Source organism: Erpetoichthys calabaricus, chromosome 17 (genome assembly GCF_900747795.2).
Source record: "Erpetoichthys calabaricus chromosome 17, fErpCal1.3, whole genome shotgun sequence".
NCBI lineage: Eukaryota > Metazoa > Chordata > Cladistia > Polypteriformes > Polypteridae > Erpetoichthys > Erpetoichthys calabaricus.
This window is the reverse complement of record NC_041410.2, coordinates 51,466,917-51,483,234: the sequence shown is the minus strand read 5'-3', so window position 1 is coordinate 51,483,234 and position 16,318 is coordinate 51,466,917. Positions and strand designations below refer to the sequence as shown.

Below are 16,318 nucleotides of genomic sequence, written 5' to 3'. Positions count from 1 at the left end.
TGATATGGATTTTTCTTATACCGCAACACCGGTTTAAATTGCCTAAACGACGTTCGGAAAGTGGCGCAGCAGGAAACTGTTCAAGTGGGGACCTTTTTCACTGCTACACTGCTAAACACAGATTTGTTGCACTAGGGCTCTTTTTCACTGCTACACCACCAAATAGGTAGCGGTAGCGTAGGTATTGCGCGGTGAAAATGGACAGAGAACATTCCGAAACTGAAGCCGACGATAAAGTTGAACATGATGAACAGAAGAACTTTTGCCGAAAAAAAGGAGTCACGTCCGTCGCCTGGAGATGCTTTAGTTTTAAAAGGTCAGATGTGTAAATACTGTTTCTATACTACTGGATAATACTGCAAGCCAAGTTGTACTTGTTTCATTTGTTTTCAATACAGTGTAATGTACCTGGGTACTGTGTAATAGTGTGACGACATGTTGACTTTATTCTTGACATTTCTACTTTATTCTCGCCGTTTATGTCAAGATTAAAGTCGACATGTTGACTTTATTCTCGTAATTTGTCATTAAAGTTGAACATCGTAAACTAAACTTCATCGTAAAATGAGTATTTAATTTACTAGATTTTCTCAAACCCCGTCATAAGTTATATAGCACATTAAATGCTTTGTGTTAAGTGATTCTTAAACTGACTTCTTCTTGCACTAAGAGGAGGCGCCGGCAGCGATCGCCGCACAGAATACATTCACTTCATGATCTTCCTGCTCTCTGAACATTTAGAATGTTAAGATAAATACTTAACATAATTTTCATGGTGAAATGCATTAAAGCATGCATTAATCATATGGGGGCACGGCGGCGTGCCTGCCTTGCATTCGCATGTTTTTCTGGTGGGTTTACTCGGCGTGCTTCAGTTTCCTTTCAAAGTCATGTAGGATGTGGGGTTTTGTTGTGCTATATTGACCCTGCTAGTGTATGTTTTGCTTGTACTCATCCTGCGATGTGCTGGCGACTCGTTCAGAGATGGGCGCAACTCTGAATGGACGGCATAATTAAACATGTATAACGAAGATATTTTTAAAGTTCTGAACACTCCGTGGGCTAAGTTTATAACTAGTTTTAATTTCACAAAGACGTTTATCGTGTGGTGATTGGTTATGTGGTGAAAGAAAAAGGAAGGATAGGAACTGGGGTTTTGGTACGTCAGATAGAGACAGCAGGCATGCAATAAAGATAGCCCGCTCAGAAGAACATGCATTGAATTCTGTGTTTGTGTCTCCGACCAGCAGATCACAAACCCAACATTTACACAATATTTAAGTTAAACCTGTGCGATAGCTATTCATACATCCAGTTTTTTGGAGCCTCGTCACACCTGCCATAAAGTTCTCTACACTGAACATACACCTGGGGACCCCTTACTGCGAGGGAGCAGCACTACCGCCTCACTACCGTGCATGTGTAATACCTGCTTTAATGCATTTCATCATGAAAATGATATCAAGTATTTATCTTAGCATTCTAAATTTTCAGAAAGCAGGAATATCATGAAGTGAATGGATTCTGTATGGTGATCGCTGTCTTCTCTTAGTGCGGAGGAAGTCAGTTTAAGAAGCGTAGTGATTAACCACTGGGTCGGGGAACGTAACACAAAGCATTTAATGTGCTGCATTAATTTATGACGGGATAAATTAAGTAATTGATTAAACATTGATTTTAGGAAGACGTTTAGTTTACGACATTCTACTTTAATTATGAAGTAAACTATGAGAATAAAGTGGAAATGTCGACTTTAATCTCAACATAAACGGTGAGAATAAAGTGGAAATGTTGACTTTGTTCTCGACATATAGTTTGTTTTTTTCTTCCCAGTATAGCTTAGCTTGAAGCAAGGTCCATATTAATGCAGTTTGCCTAAATGATGGTTCAGTTGGTAAAGATGTCATCACCAAGTTGCACTTGTTTTATTTTATTTTAATTTGGTGAATACTGTGTAATGCACCTGGGCTTGAAGTCTTGAAGTAATAGTGCAACTATCAGTAATAATACTATTATTTATTTTATTGTTATTATTTATTAGTTTAAATATTATGCAGTTTAATGATGATAAAGTTGTTTAAAAAGTCACTTTAACGTGTCAGTGGACAGAGATTGTTAATATTAACAGAAAGTGTAGTTGGTTTACAAAAATATTTACTATTTATTCCTTTTCTAAGACATATTCGGTGCAATACAATTTTTGACAAGCACTTCTGGATATTTTACTAAGTCTAAATGCCTCTTTGTATGGTTGAAAATATGTTGTCAAAATTATAGTTTGTTTTTGCAAAATTTGTTCAATAAAAAGGTTCTATATTTTGACTGCATCTGTCATGCAATGTGATACCTTCTCCATTAGTGCCACCCCCTTGAAAACTATCACTTTATGGGGCAATGCAAAGCTGTATTAATACTTGTGTGCACATTAAAATGTTTTTTTTGTACAATGTACAATACTCTTGACAGTGGAATAGGTTATTCTTAGCCAGTAATTGCAGTGGAAAATGTGGTTAACATCCACTCATGCATGGGGAAAAGAATACCGTCGAATACCGTGAAACCGGGATAATTTAGAAAAATACCATGATATAGAATTTTGGTCATACCGCCCACCACTATGTACATAAAACCAAAATGTTATTTTAAAGATACTGTAGAGCGTCTCCGATATCGCATTTGTTACAGCCATTACGATAGACAGGCCACCGGCAATAAATACCTACAATGCAAGAAAAATTGTATAAAATGTGTGCACAGTTACAATAAACGTACTGTACATACATGTACTAAGTACGTAGAAAAATAGTTATGGGTACTCACCAACAATGACACGACAACTTGTCAGATAATGATGACATTGACTGCACTGTCACAGCTCTTCTAAAGGAGCCTCTTCAGGCGACTGTGTAGCACCGCCGTCATCTTCTTCCACTGAAGGCGTACTAGGCAGTGTTTTGCGGGTAAGGAACATTGTGATGGGCAGTTGCTGGCGCTGCTTTTTCATTTGTGTAAAGAAGTTCTTATACACTTCCGTGGCACCATCAAGAGCATTTTTAAATTGCAAAGAATGAATCATTTGCAGGTCCCATTCTTCAACTGATGTCTGGAGATCTTTTGCCATTCACAGAATGGTTGCGAGATGCTCGAGAGTTAGGCCGGCGTCTTCTTCCTCTGCTGGGTCGTCTTGTTCTTTCTCACTCGCTGACTTGGTCATCTTGGCCAAATCTTCATCGCTCGGAGTGGGCATCGAGCAGCTCATTGATGTCATTACAGGTCATGTCGTTGAATCCCTCTCCTCCTAGCAGTTTTGCCAGCCTGACTGCCTTGTCAACCACCGAGTGATGAATTTCTTCTGCAGAAAAGCCCTTATTGTCGTGCACAACTTCTGGCCACAATTTCTTCCAGCAGGCATTAACCATCTCTTTCTTCATATCATTAAGGGCCTTCTGCACGATGTGATCATGTACTTACGCCAGTACTCCTTCAGGGAAAAGTCATCGTCCGTGTCCATTGCCTCGACCATGTGTTGCAGGCTGTTCCTTGTGTACAATGCCTTGAAAGCCCGGATAACTCCTTGATCCACTGGCTGAATCAGTGATGTCGTATTTGGTGGCAAGAACTCTATTTTTACACCTTGGTAGGATAGATCCAAGGGATGACCTCCAGCATTGTCCAGAAGTAAAAGGACTTTGAAATCCAGCCCTTTATCTGCCAGATAGATCTTTACTTCCGGGATGAAACATTGGTGAAACCAATCCGACGTTATGCGTTTCGTAATCCAGGCCTTCGGGTTGTGCATCCAGTACACTGGCAGCAGGTTTTTATTCTTATTTGTCAGGGCCCAGGGGTTTTTGGACTTATAAATGAGCCCAGACTTTATCATAAAGCCCGCAGCATTGCCACACATGACCAGCGTGTGCGATCTTTGTGAGCCTTAAACCCCGGGGCTTTTGCCTCTTCCTTCGTGATAAAAGTATGAGACGGCATCTGCTTCCAAAATAGGGCCGTCTCATCCATATTAAACACAGTTTCAGGCTGATTTCCGCCTTCCTCAATGATCGCCTTGAACGTGTCGGTGACAAACTTCTCGGCTGCGGCTTTGTCTGCGGAGGCAGCCTCTCCTTGCAGGTTAACACTGGCCAAGTTGAACCTTTTCTTGCATTTTTCAAACAAGCCCTTGCTGGCAGTAAATTCACGGTTCTCGCTGGGGGATTCAGTGGAAGTTCCAGGTTGAGGGACGTCGTCTAGAGCATCTCCGGCATTGGCAAACATATCATAAAGTTGCTTAGCCTTTTCTCGGATGATATTGGTATCCACGGGGATGTTCTTCTTCCGGCAGTCTTCGATCCAAATCCCTAAAGCAGATTCCATCCGGACTACCGCCTTATTACGTCCAATTACACTTCGTTTCGCGTCCTGGTTAAAGGACACTGTGGCCGTAGATCGTATATTCTTTTCCTCCTTCTTAATATAACAAACCGTGGACTCGTTGATGCTGTAGTGGCGTCCTACAGTGGCGTAGCTTTTCCCTTCCTTCAACATGTCCAACAATTTTACCTTTTCAGCAATTGTTAGCATCTTCCATTGGTGCTTTGGCACAGCCCCAGAAGCAGTAGCAGGAGCAGATCGTTTTGTAGATATAATGAAGGGCTTGACTACAGTACGCACAAAGAAACACGTTGATGCTGAATGAGCGAGTCGAGATGCCGGCTTTCAGCGAAATCGAATTCTGCGCTCCCCGTCACTGAGCCAGTCAGCACCCAGGAGCTTAACCGCATGCTGTGATTGGGTAGCTTCTCAGCCATCCGCCAATAGCGTCCCTTGTTTGAAGTCAAATGGGCAAATCAACTGAGAAAGCATACAGTGCTGTATACACGTACCAGAAATAAAAAGACCGCAGACATCCGCGAAGCAGTGAAAAATCCGCGATATATATTCACATATGCTTACATATAAAATCCGCGATAGAGTGAAGCCGCGAAAGTCGAAGCGTGATATAGCGAGGGATTACTGTATCTACACCACACTTCCAATCTCATTTTTTCTCCTGTACTCCAAGTTTCCTAACTTCTGACTCCAGTTAGCTTTTGTTAATGTCATCAACAAAGGGTTTCACAGACTTTTTCCAACCTACACCTTGGAAGGTCTGAATGATGTATTCAGTATGCACAGGAACAATTCATTAATTTGTGTGTCAGTTGAACATCAGACAATGTAGTAAGACAAATTTAGACATAAATGTGGTTATTTCCAGAACATACTTGTTCTTGCCACTCAAAGCCTAAGGGTCCAGGCAGAATTTAGCTGGATACTCTGCCATCCATGTTTAGACCACCAGTTTGCAAATATGACTGCATAAGTATCCTAAGGGGTCTGCAAACTCTGCTTAACTACATGGTAAGTTGGTGTTAGAAGGTGCATGGTGGTCCCAAAATCATATGAACTCAGTGCCACTTAAATTCCTGAAAAAGCATATGACAGAATTAAACCAATCAGATACATTTGTATTATAATAAGCTAGAACACTCAAACCAGTAACAAAAAAAAAATCTCCTTCCTCCCCTTCTCTCCTTATTGGTCAGATTGTCTTATTGCTGCCCTCTCTGATTGTTCCAAACAGCAGGTCTCTCTCTCTCAGCACCCTTCCTTAATGCAATCCATCTTTCTCTTCCTTGGATTTCCTCTTGCTCTTTGTTCTTCTCCTTTCTGCTGTGCTGCTCATTTTACTAAACTTCCCTCCTCCATTCTTCACATCTCAGCCTTGATTCATGAATCCTGTCTTTCCAGCAAAAGTACATACAGTATATCTAATAGAAGAAACAATGCATGATGTGCTAGGAGTCAAAATAATCCAAAAAACCTTAAAACTACGCAAATAAAATGCACATCATGTGTGACCTGATATGAACTATGGTTGACAAAAATACTGCTGACTTTAAGGAACTTGTAGAAAAGTTCAGAGCAGGGTGAGTCAGCCAGTCCTCCATCACCACAAGGAAAGCCTGAGCACAGACGTGACCACAGATAGAGTGTGAGGTGAAGAGCAGCAAGGCGTATCCTGAATTATGTGCTGCCTGCTTCTTAATATGCTAGAGCTGCTGATATTCATCACCCTTTCACCAGCCATCCATTTTTATTATTATTATTTATTTCCATTAAATCTGAGATCATCTGTGAGTATTTGAAACAGCACATTTTGTACTCCCTCAGCTGCTGTTTAAAGTGCTTCTTGGTTTCTGTTCCTTCAGATATTTCTCAAATATTATCTCATGTCATGCCGAAAAATCTTTAGCATGTGGTGAGTATCAGAATCACAAAGGTCAACTTCTCTGTGTGTGCCGTCCATAACATGAAAGGGAACAAGAAGCCAGAAGCAGCAACAGGAAGGAGGCATAGCCATAAGCTTAAAGGTAGTTTCAAACCATAGCTACAAATTGTAAATACAAAATGTCTTACTAATAAAATATTTTTTTAATATTTAAAAATGAAATGCTGTAATGCAGAATTCCATTAATTGATTTAAATCAAGAAAGACACTACTGTGTTATCTACCTCTACAGGAAGTATTATTGTACTTGTATCAATAAATGTTATTTAGTGTATATGACCAAAAATTTGAAAATTGAAAAAGGCCAAAGACCAATGAATCAGTTTTGCATCTTCCATCACCCATACATCAGACTGAGTCTTTAAAATAGATGTTAACTTTCTCCAGTTAAAGTCAGATAAATCTGAAGTTCTATTAGCTTGTCACCTACAACAGGTGAAAAGGATTTCTTCTCTAAAATTCTTACTAATGTGTTTCTGGACTAAAGTGAGGAGTTTATGGATTACTTTATACACCTTTGTACTTAAGATTCTTTTTACTTTGGTTAAGAGCTCGTTTTTTCCATCTGTGCAGCAAAGTTCAACTGTGTCCATTTCTGCCTTCTCTTTAACTTTAAACTGTTACAGCCTAATTATTGTAACACGCTGTTCTGCAGTGTACCTCCTTGAGAGACTGAGAAGTTTAAGAAAACTTCATTCTAGCTAAGCCTCAGGGCCATATGACTTTGGTGTTGGCAGAACTACACTGGCTCCCTGCAAACATACTGCATTGATTTTAAAACTGGCCGTCTGGTACTTAAAGCTCTACATTTTTCTCTTTTTCAAATATTGCCCTGTGTCATGCAATAAAATGTCTACTGTTAAGCATTACCAATGTTGGCAATTTATAGGCCTTATAAATGGAAATGCTTTAGAGAGATTCTTGCAGCATGTATATGCTTCACAATGCTAGAATTCCCTTTTCAAGCTATGACAATAAGATGAGTTTACAGGCATTATGGGATCTGCGTTTTTTAAACACTTTAGAAGGTATCTGCAAAAAAACTCTTGGCATGCGACGTGCTAAGTAAGCTGAATGCTACTGATTAGTTCAATACAATGAGAGAATTGGTGGCACATTATTTAGGTTTAGATTTTTGTTATATTTTAAAAGAACAAATTTATTACTGGTAAAATATGTTCTTGTAACTAAACAACAACAATAATAATAATACTACTGTGGTGGGCTGGCACCCTACCCAGGGTTTGTTTCCTGCCTTGCGCCCTGTGTTGGCTGGGTTTGGCTCCAGCAGACCCCCATGACCCTGTAGTTAGGATATAGCAGGTTGGATAATGGATGGATGGATGGATGGATAATAGTAATACATTTTATTTATATAGTGCCTTTTCCACACCCAAGGTGCTTATAAAGCAGCTTTAGCTAGGACTTAAATACATTTAAAAAAATCTTAAATACCATGCAAAAGCACTTGATTTTACACTTTCTCATAACTCTCAAGTGGGATTAACTCAACTTGAAAGTTTATGGGTGGATGGATAAATGATTTTGCAATCTATTAGTTAATGGTTTAATGAATTAAGTTTTAGAAACAGAGGAATGTGTGAATGTGCTGGAGTCACGGACAGCAAGAAACACTGCCTAGGATATACAGTAGTATGGCAGCAGTTGATCAACTGAAATCAGTCTTTGCATACTAATATAAGACCAAATGGCACATTTGTTGCCTAAAAGCAATGCTGTCATTAACATTTTCCAGTATGTTTGCTGGTAGATTGGCTGGCCCAGCACTGACTCAGCTGTTGAATGGTCAATTGTTGGAGGCAGCTTGTTGGCTGAGGTCTCCAGGACTCTGACAGTGTCTGGCTTGTCTGACTCCTTTTCTACAATCTGGCTATGGTTCTACAATCAGTTGATGAAGAAACATTGCTGTTTTGCATTTATGTTAATTACTTTTTTCTTTACTAAGTTTGTTAGTTTGCATTTGTACAAATCATTATCCTCACATCTGATAGTTCTGTACTTAGTGAGTGGTATCATCTATTCTTGTATTTTACCTTGAGAGTTGTTGGGATGCTCTGCACCTGCACTTGGTACGGACACTGTGCAAGAACAATCTATTTTGTGTAATTGTTTTGTATTTCTGAGGTGGTCATGATAGATTGGCCATCTACCTCTGTGCAGAGGACTACTTGTGTTCGGTTTTGGGTGTTGTAATTACCCGATTATTTGCAAAACCTACCTGGATGGGGGTCTGTCTTGGAATTGCCCTTCCCAAGATTTCTTCCATTTTTTTCCCTACAAGGTTTTTTTGTTTTTTTTTTCTTGTTGGCTTAGGTAGTCAAGGCTGGGGGACTGTCAAAGAACAAGGGCCCATTAAAGGCCATTAAGGCATTCCTTGTGTGATTTTGGACTATACAAGAAAAACAAAATGTTGTTTCAAAGTTCTTGAATTTATTTGCATGAAGCTTACATTGACATATTTTGTCAAGAAAAAAGAAAAAAACATAACAAGTAGTTCAAAAAAAAAGTGTCTGTGGATCCTGTTTTATAATCGTGTTGCCCCCGCTCCACTTACTCTAAAAAGTTACAGTCAAGCAAATCTTTGTAGCAGCACTCACTTTCAAAATTGGATAATTTTATTATTAATCTGCAGAGTTCATACTGTTTGGTTTTACCTGATGCTCACTTTTATCTGCCCAAAAACTGCTTTCTATCTTTTCTATACCATAGTCATTGGCCATATGTAAGAATTAAAAAATATCCTGTAGTACAGTTGCCAGTTTCCCTATCAACCATTTTGTGATCATACAGTACTGTGCAAAAGTTTTAGGCAGGTGTGAAAAAATGCTGTAAACAAAGAATGCTTTCAAAAATGGAAGTGTTAATCATTTATTTTCATCAATCAACAAAATGCAGTGAATGAACAAAAGAGAAATCTAAATCAAATCAATATTTGGTGTGACCACCCTTTGCCTTCAAAACAGCATCAATTCTTCTAGGTACACTTACACACAGTTTTTGAAGGAACTCGGCTGGTAGGTTGGTCCAAACATCTTGGAGAACTAACCACAGATCTTCTGTGGATGTAGGCTTCCTCACATCCTTCTGTCTCTTCATGTAATCCCAGACACACTCGATGATGTTGAGATCAGGGCTCTGTGGGGGCCATACCATCACTTCCAGGACTTCTTGTTCTTCTTTACGCTGAAGATGGTTCTTAATGACTTTGGCTGTATGTTTGGGGTCGTTGTCCTGCTGCAGAATAAATTTGGGGCCAATCATACGCCTCCCTGATGGTATTGCATAATGGATAAGTATCTGCCCGTATTTCTCAGCATTGAGAACACCATTAATCCTGACCAAATCTCCAACTCCATTTGCAGAAATGCAGCCCCAAACGTTCAATGAACCTCCACCATGCTTCACTGTTGCCTGCAGACACTCATTATTGTACCGCTCTCCAGCCCTTCGACGAACAAACTGCCTTCTGCTACAGCCATATATTTCAAATTTTGACTCGTCAGTCCAGAGCACCTGCTGCCATTTTGCTGCACCCCAGTTCCTATGTTTTCGTGCATACTTGAGTCACTTGGCCTTGTTTCCATGGCGGAGGTATGGCTTTTTGGCTGCACCTCTTCTATGAAGGCCACTTCTGGCCAGACTTCTCCAGACAGTAGATGGGTGTACTTCGGTCCCACTGGTTTCTGCCAGTTCTGAGCTGATGGCACTGCTGGACATCTTCCGATTTCGAAGGGTAATAAACTTGATGTGTCTTTCATCTACTGAACTACGTTTCCTTGGCCGACCACTGTGTCTACGATCCTCAACGTTGCCCGTTTCTTTGTGCTTCTTCAAAAGAGCTTGAACAGCACATCTTGAAATCCCAGTCTGCTTTGAAATCTTTGACTGGGAGAGACCTTGCTGATGCAATATAACTGCCTTGTGACTTGTTGCTGTGCTCAGTCTTGCCATGACATGAAACTGTCTTCCACAACCTCACCTTGGTAGCAGAGTTTGGCTGTTCCTCACCCAGTTTTAAGCCTCCTACACAGCTGTTTCTGTTTCAGTTAAGGACTGTGTTTCAACCTACGTGTGACATTGATGATCATTAGCACCTGTTTGGTAGAATTGGTTGATCATATACCTGTCTAGAATCCTACAAAATCCCTGACTTTGTGCAAGTGTACCTATAAGAATTGATGCTGGTTTGAAGGCAAAAGGTAGTAACACCAAATATTGATTTGATTTAGATTTTTCTTTTGTTCGCTCACTTTGCATTTTGTAAACTGATAACAATAAACAATCATTATTTATATTTCTGAAAGCATTCTTTGTTTACAGCATTTTTTCACACCTGCCTAAAACTTTTGCACAGTATTGTATATTCTGAAAGATTTTTTTAAACTTGCATAATTAATCAAATTATTTTCAGTTTCCTAAATTAGTTATGTGATTAAAGAAAGTACATTACTACATAATAATAGCAGCACCAGTAGAAGGCTATGGCATGTAAATATGCAGATTCACGTTTATCCAAAATCTTAGGGGAAAAATACTGTGAAGTCAAACAAAATGACACCTTTTCTTGGCTAACTTAAAAGATTGCAATATGCAAGCTTTCAAGGAAACTTAGGCCCCTTCTTCAGGCAGTTTGTAAAACTGATTACAAACTGTCTGAAGAAGGGGACTGAGCTGCCTTGAAAGCTTGCATATTGCAGTCTTTTTAGTTAGCCAAGAAAAGATGTTATTTTGCTTGACTTCTCATTGCATCCATAATGGCTAACACAGTACAACACCCTACTACTACAGGTAAGACTACTGAAAAGGTTATACATTTTGAATGTAAAATAAATAACATTTAAATGAATGAATACATACAGTACTGTACTTAATAAACAAACACTTTTTTGTACAAATTATTAAATACTGTTTTAAATTTTCAGCAGGAAAGGTTCACTTGTAGTCAGAATGAAGATTATTGCAGTCCTTTAGTTCACTGATTGGGGAAGAAATAAAGAAACGGATGACAGGTATGAGAAAATGGGGGATTATTTTCAATTAGCTTCAATGAAATAACCAGTTTTTGTTAATATTGTAAGATTAAAAAAAATCAAGCATGTTCCGTTTCATGTAAGAAATAAGAAAAAATGATGCAGATAAAAAGCAGCTCTCACTTACCCCCTCACTGTACCCGTCTCCTGGTAATTCACTTGGATGAACTTGCCAAACCTGCTGGAGTTGTTGTTATGAGCTGTCTTGGCATTTCCAAAAGCCTTTCAAAGAAAGACAAGCAGAGAAGAAAAGTGACTGTCAGAAAGTTAAGTCCATTCATGAATACTATTACTGGTCTAGCAAGCAGGCGATATTTGCACTTTGTTACATTCACTTTCAATGATAAGACTTCCTTATTCAAAGTCATCTTAAATAATGTACTCATGCAAACAATGTATCCCTCTAGTGGAACAGCTTTTTTTTTTTTTTTTTAACCATAATAATTTGCATTAATAAGCTCTCAAAAAAAAAAAATATATAAAATATATTTTATATATATATATATATATATATATATATATATATATATATATATATTTTATATTTTATATATTATATATTTTATATATTATATATTTTATATATTATATATTTTATATATGTATAAAAAAAAAGTGTGTTTGTATGTATGTTTGTTTGTGTGTGTCAAGCATGTGCGTCGCCCGACAATCTGGCCCACAAGCTATAAAAGGAGAGCAGTCTGGAAAACGGGCATCTCATTTAGCAGATGAGCAACCCATAATACGGTGCTCTGAACCTAAAGCCTCACCACTGTACACAGCATTCAGCCAGTGGCAAGTAGTGCTTTTATTAATCTCTGCACCATCGAGTGCCTGTTACTTTTGATTAAAATGTTTGAGTAAATGGGGTGGCATGGTTAGCATTTCATCCGAGTTCCTGTCTTTACTACAGGTTGACAACTCTGTATAGACAATATACATTACAGATAGTCAGATACTTACGACCTAAACACTTTATGACAATTCAACTTACAACTGCTACCGTGTCTCATAAGCAAATGACAGTTTTTGCCACACCAGCTCTGTATGCCATGACTCATTCAACTTGATCTCAGTTACCTGCAGCGGTTTCAACTATGTTCAGTTACATTTGTTTTTACAACTACAGGAAAAAAAGGCAATTGATTTCAAAACAGAAATGAAGTTGATCAAGCAGTATGTGGGAGTAAAGAAAACAAATGCGATCGCATGTGATTTTAAGTAATCCCATTGTAAATGATGTTCCCCGCATATGCTATACTGCTGCACACGGACTCTGAATCCGGTTAACCTCTGAAGTTTCTACATTGTGATTTACAATGAGCTGCTTCGTGCAAACTGCCACGAAGGGGTAATGAAACCACACTGAACTCCTTTATCCGTTAATGTTCATTATTAACCGGCTGAAATGTTAAAACAGAAAATATATTGAGTGCTCAGATTCTGCTGGTACAATTCCTGCTCTCACAGTTAATTCCTGTCATTCCTTTTCTTTCTCCAAGTAACCAATCACCACACATTCAGCTCTTTAATAAATGTTGAGCCATCTGTAAGCTTAAAATGTTGGTTCTTCAAAACCTTTAAGGGACATTGAAATATCTTCATAGTACATGTTTAATTATTCAAGCCATCTATCCATCCAGGCTCATGCCAGTCCCAGCAAGCATACAGCGCAAGGCAGGAACAATCCCTGAACGTGGCACTAGTTCATCGCTACTGCTATCCACAAGTTTAATTATTAACATTATACATTTTTAACTTCATTTAAATAATGTATCTGTGTAATGTAATATATATACTGCATTTCATCTTAAAGATATCAAGAGCTCCAAGAAGATAATGCTTGGAAATCTAAATCGAATTCCTTTATTGTTATTGTATGGTACAATCAGATTCAATATGCAAATCCTCCATAAACCTATTTTCCTATAAAATGGTAAAATAACAACAATAATAATACGATAAAAAACAATGAAAAATATACAATATAAAAGCATACGTGGCTCAGGTTGTGCAATATTATAACTGTAATGCAAGTTTACAGTAAGGTAATTGTACTTATAAGTATAATCAGTTATACTGTGAGCACTTGATGGACTGATTGAATGCATTTATAGCTCTTGGGATGAAATTGTTTCTGAACTGCGAGGTCCCTACAGGAAAGGCTCTAAAGCATTTGCCGAATGGGAAAAGCTCTAATAGATTGTGCGCATGGCTGAGGCAGCGTGTACTAGATGCTGTACAACGATAATTCTCTCCACTCTTGACACAATCTGCCATAGAGCTTTACTATCAGGTGCTGTACAGCTGTTATTCCACACTCAGATACAATGGGTTAAAATACTCTGAAGGGTGCACTGAGAGTAACAACGCTAAAGCAGCTATGGTATTTGGAATAGTTTGGCCATTCCATGCACTATTATATAGGTACAGGTTGATTACAATCAGATGCCTTAAACAAAAAACGATATGCAGTTAATTTCAGTGTATTTAATAAAGCCGTGTCAGGGATGTGAATCTAAAAAATAAAGGGAAAACACACAGGAACAGTAGCACTGATTTGACATTGGGTGCTGACAGTTTGCAAAACCGAGTGGAAAACTTGCTGGTTTGAGCTGACGTAAGAAGGTGCGTGTCTTTACGCCACGTTTAATTTTATGCATTATAATGTGAGCGTGGAAATGGGCGTACACAACATTTTTGTGCATACGCACCATTTATACATGAGGCCCCTGGACCCTGAAGTGCTTCCAAGGCATACTGGTGACATACCAGAAGTACTTCAGACTTTAAAAAGAGCCTATCCTCCTCAACCAGGTTAGTCAGAGTCAAGAGCAGAGTGAGAGAAAAAAAGTAGGAGAAAAGAAAAGGTTGAGGATTGTATTTAATTGGAAGCAAATTACATTGTGTTAAAGAATTTGGTTTAAAGAAAGAAAAGGAAGAATAAAAGGATTGCTTTGACCTGGGACCGTGTCTGGTATAGCTGTGTCCTAAGGTTTGTGGTCTGAGATACCCCCAGAGGCCACCGTTTTTTTTTAATCAAGGAAACATGGATTTATTGCAACCTAAAGGCAATATAAAAAAATATATATATATATATATATATCACTTGTACAGAAGAAAAAGTAGTAAAGTGATTTTTGTTTTCTTTATGTTTATCATAGATTCTCTTGCCAATGTAACAGGAGGCAGCCTTTCCTATAAAGCTCAAGTGATGCCCCTTAAATGACACAGAAAAATATCAACAAAAAAGTCATATGAGAAGCTAACTTAATAACTAAGCATGGCTCTAAAAGCAGATAAACTGGACAAAGTAATGCAAATTAATTAATACTTGTAGGGAATGAAGCTGAGGACCACAATGTCTCCATATCATAGTGATGTATAGTGACAGTATAGCACATGATTGATTTAAACATTACGTGCACTGATTTTGTTGCTATTCCATTAGCACAAGAAACCAGTGAGGACTCAACAAGACTTAATTTCTCATTTTGTTTCTATTACTTTTGTAACTGTGACTGCAATGGAATACTTAAGGCAACAGAGGTTTGCTAAAGAATACTCAAGTCAGGACAAGAGCTAAGCATACAAGAAGCGCTGAGGTGGGCTTTTGTAATTATAGACCAAAAATGTAGAATGTATAACCAACAGAGATATGCCAGGCCAACACTGTGGAACTTAATAGAGTTTAATTTGTATCGCAATATCACATACTTTGATAGATCATTACTAACCACTACTATTCTCTGTTTCCTTTTGGGGTTTTCTGAAATGCTACTATAATCTAATCAAAGTATTCAACAGCTGCCTGTGATGTTGGAAGGAGTGTAGACAGTCCAATTTTCTATTAGTGTTTCTCAACAACTGGATCGTGACTCACTTTTAAGTCACAGGCTACAACTGGCAGGTCGCAGGCTACCATCCTTGGGAGCACAAGTGGGAAACCTAAGTGATCAACAGTGCTGTTTCACCTAGGGAGACCCCACGCCACTCCGCTCTTACATTTGTTCTCGTTTCACCAAGGGGGAACTTATGGGTTGTCAATAAACTAAAAATGTAAAGCTGGGTTGCAGGACAGAAAAGGACGGTGCATCATAACAGTAATGAACTACCGTAGCAAGTTTATGTTTTATAGAATTTCTAGTGGGGTTCTGAAGGTCTTTTGGGCCCTGTAGCATGTGCAGGTTTATTCTTTCCAACGTTTCACCAGTGACAGTTTTTGTTTCCCTGCCTGTTCTGGCCAGCTGGCAACAGGATCAACCTTATCATTATAACCACTGGAGACTTAAAGATGAGTGTAGTAATTAAATCCAGATTTAAGAATTAACAGTTTTATTACTTACTTGTTTATCTGTAATTGTGCAGGTTTGTATTAATTTGATTTGTGTTACTATTTTAGTAATTTTTCTGTATTTTTTATCCGTTGTAATTCTTTTCTTAATTTCTCCTAAAGAGACAAGATTATATCTATTATAAAATGTGCTGTAGAAATTAATGCTTTTGTTGTTATTGCTCCACACACAGAGGAAACAAACATCTGTGTAGTAACATTTCATGGATGGTTTCCTTTTTTTTTTTTTTTTTTTTTAACTTCCCGAAACAATTCATGAAATTGTAAAACTCAGATAGATTTATGCTTTGTTGATTTCAATGATTTTGAACATTCACTTTACCCATTTAGATTTGTTTTATGCAATACTCACTTTTTACATAAAAATAGAGTAAGTATACTGTGCTGAGGATAAAGTGTGAGCTTAGAAACTTTTGATTTATAACAAAGCACTCTGAAAAGGTGAACAACAAGGAAGGCAGCAGAAAGGGAAAAATGATTGAATATAAATAAGCAGTACAAAAGATGAATTACAACTGCAGCAATTCCTCTGCATCTTCTACGTCAATAAGTGAGCAAATATCTGTGTATGTTTACTGTTAGCAA

General features: G+C 38.2%; 1 protein-coding gene across 1 annotated transcript in view; it reads right to left on the bottom strand.

Annotated features, from left to right (window-relative positions):
* Positions 1-16,318, bottom strand: part of myo9aa (myosin IXAa) — a 568,471-nt gene that overhangs the window by 256,531 nt on the left and 295,622 nt on the right. The window contains 1 exon segment of the mRNA XM_028823069.2: positions 11,507-11,601. Within this exon segment, the coding sequence (XP_028678902.2) occupies positions 11,507-11,601 (95 nt within the window).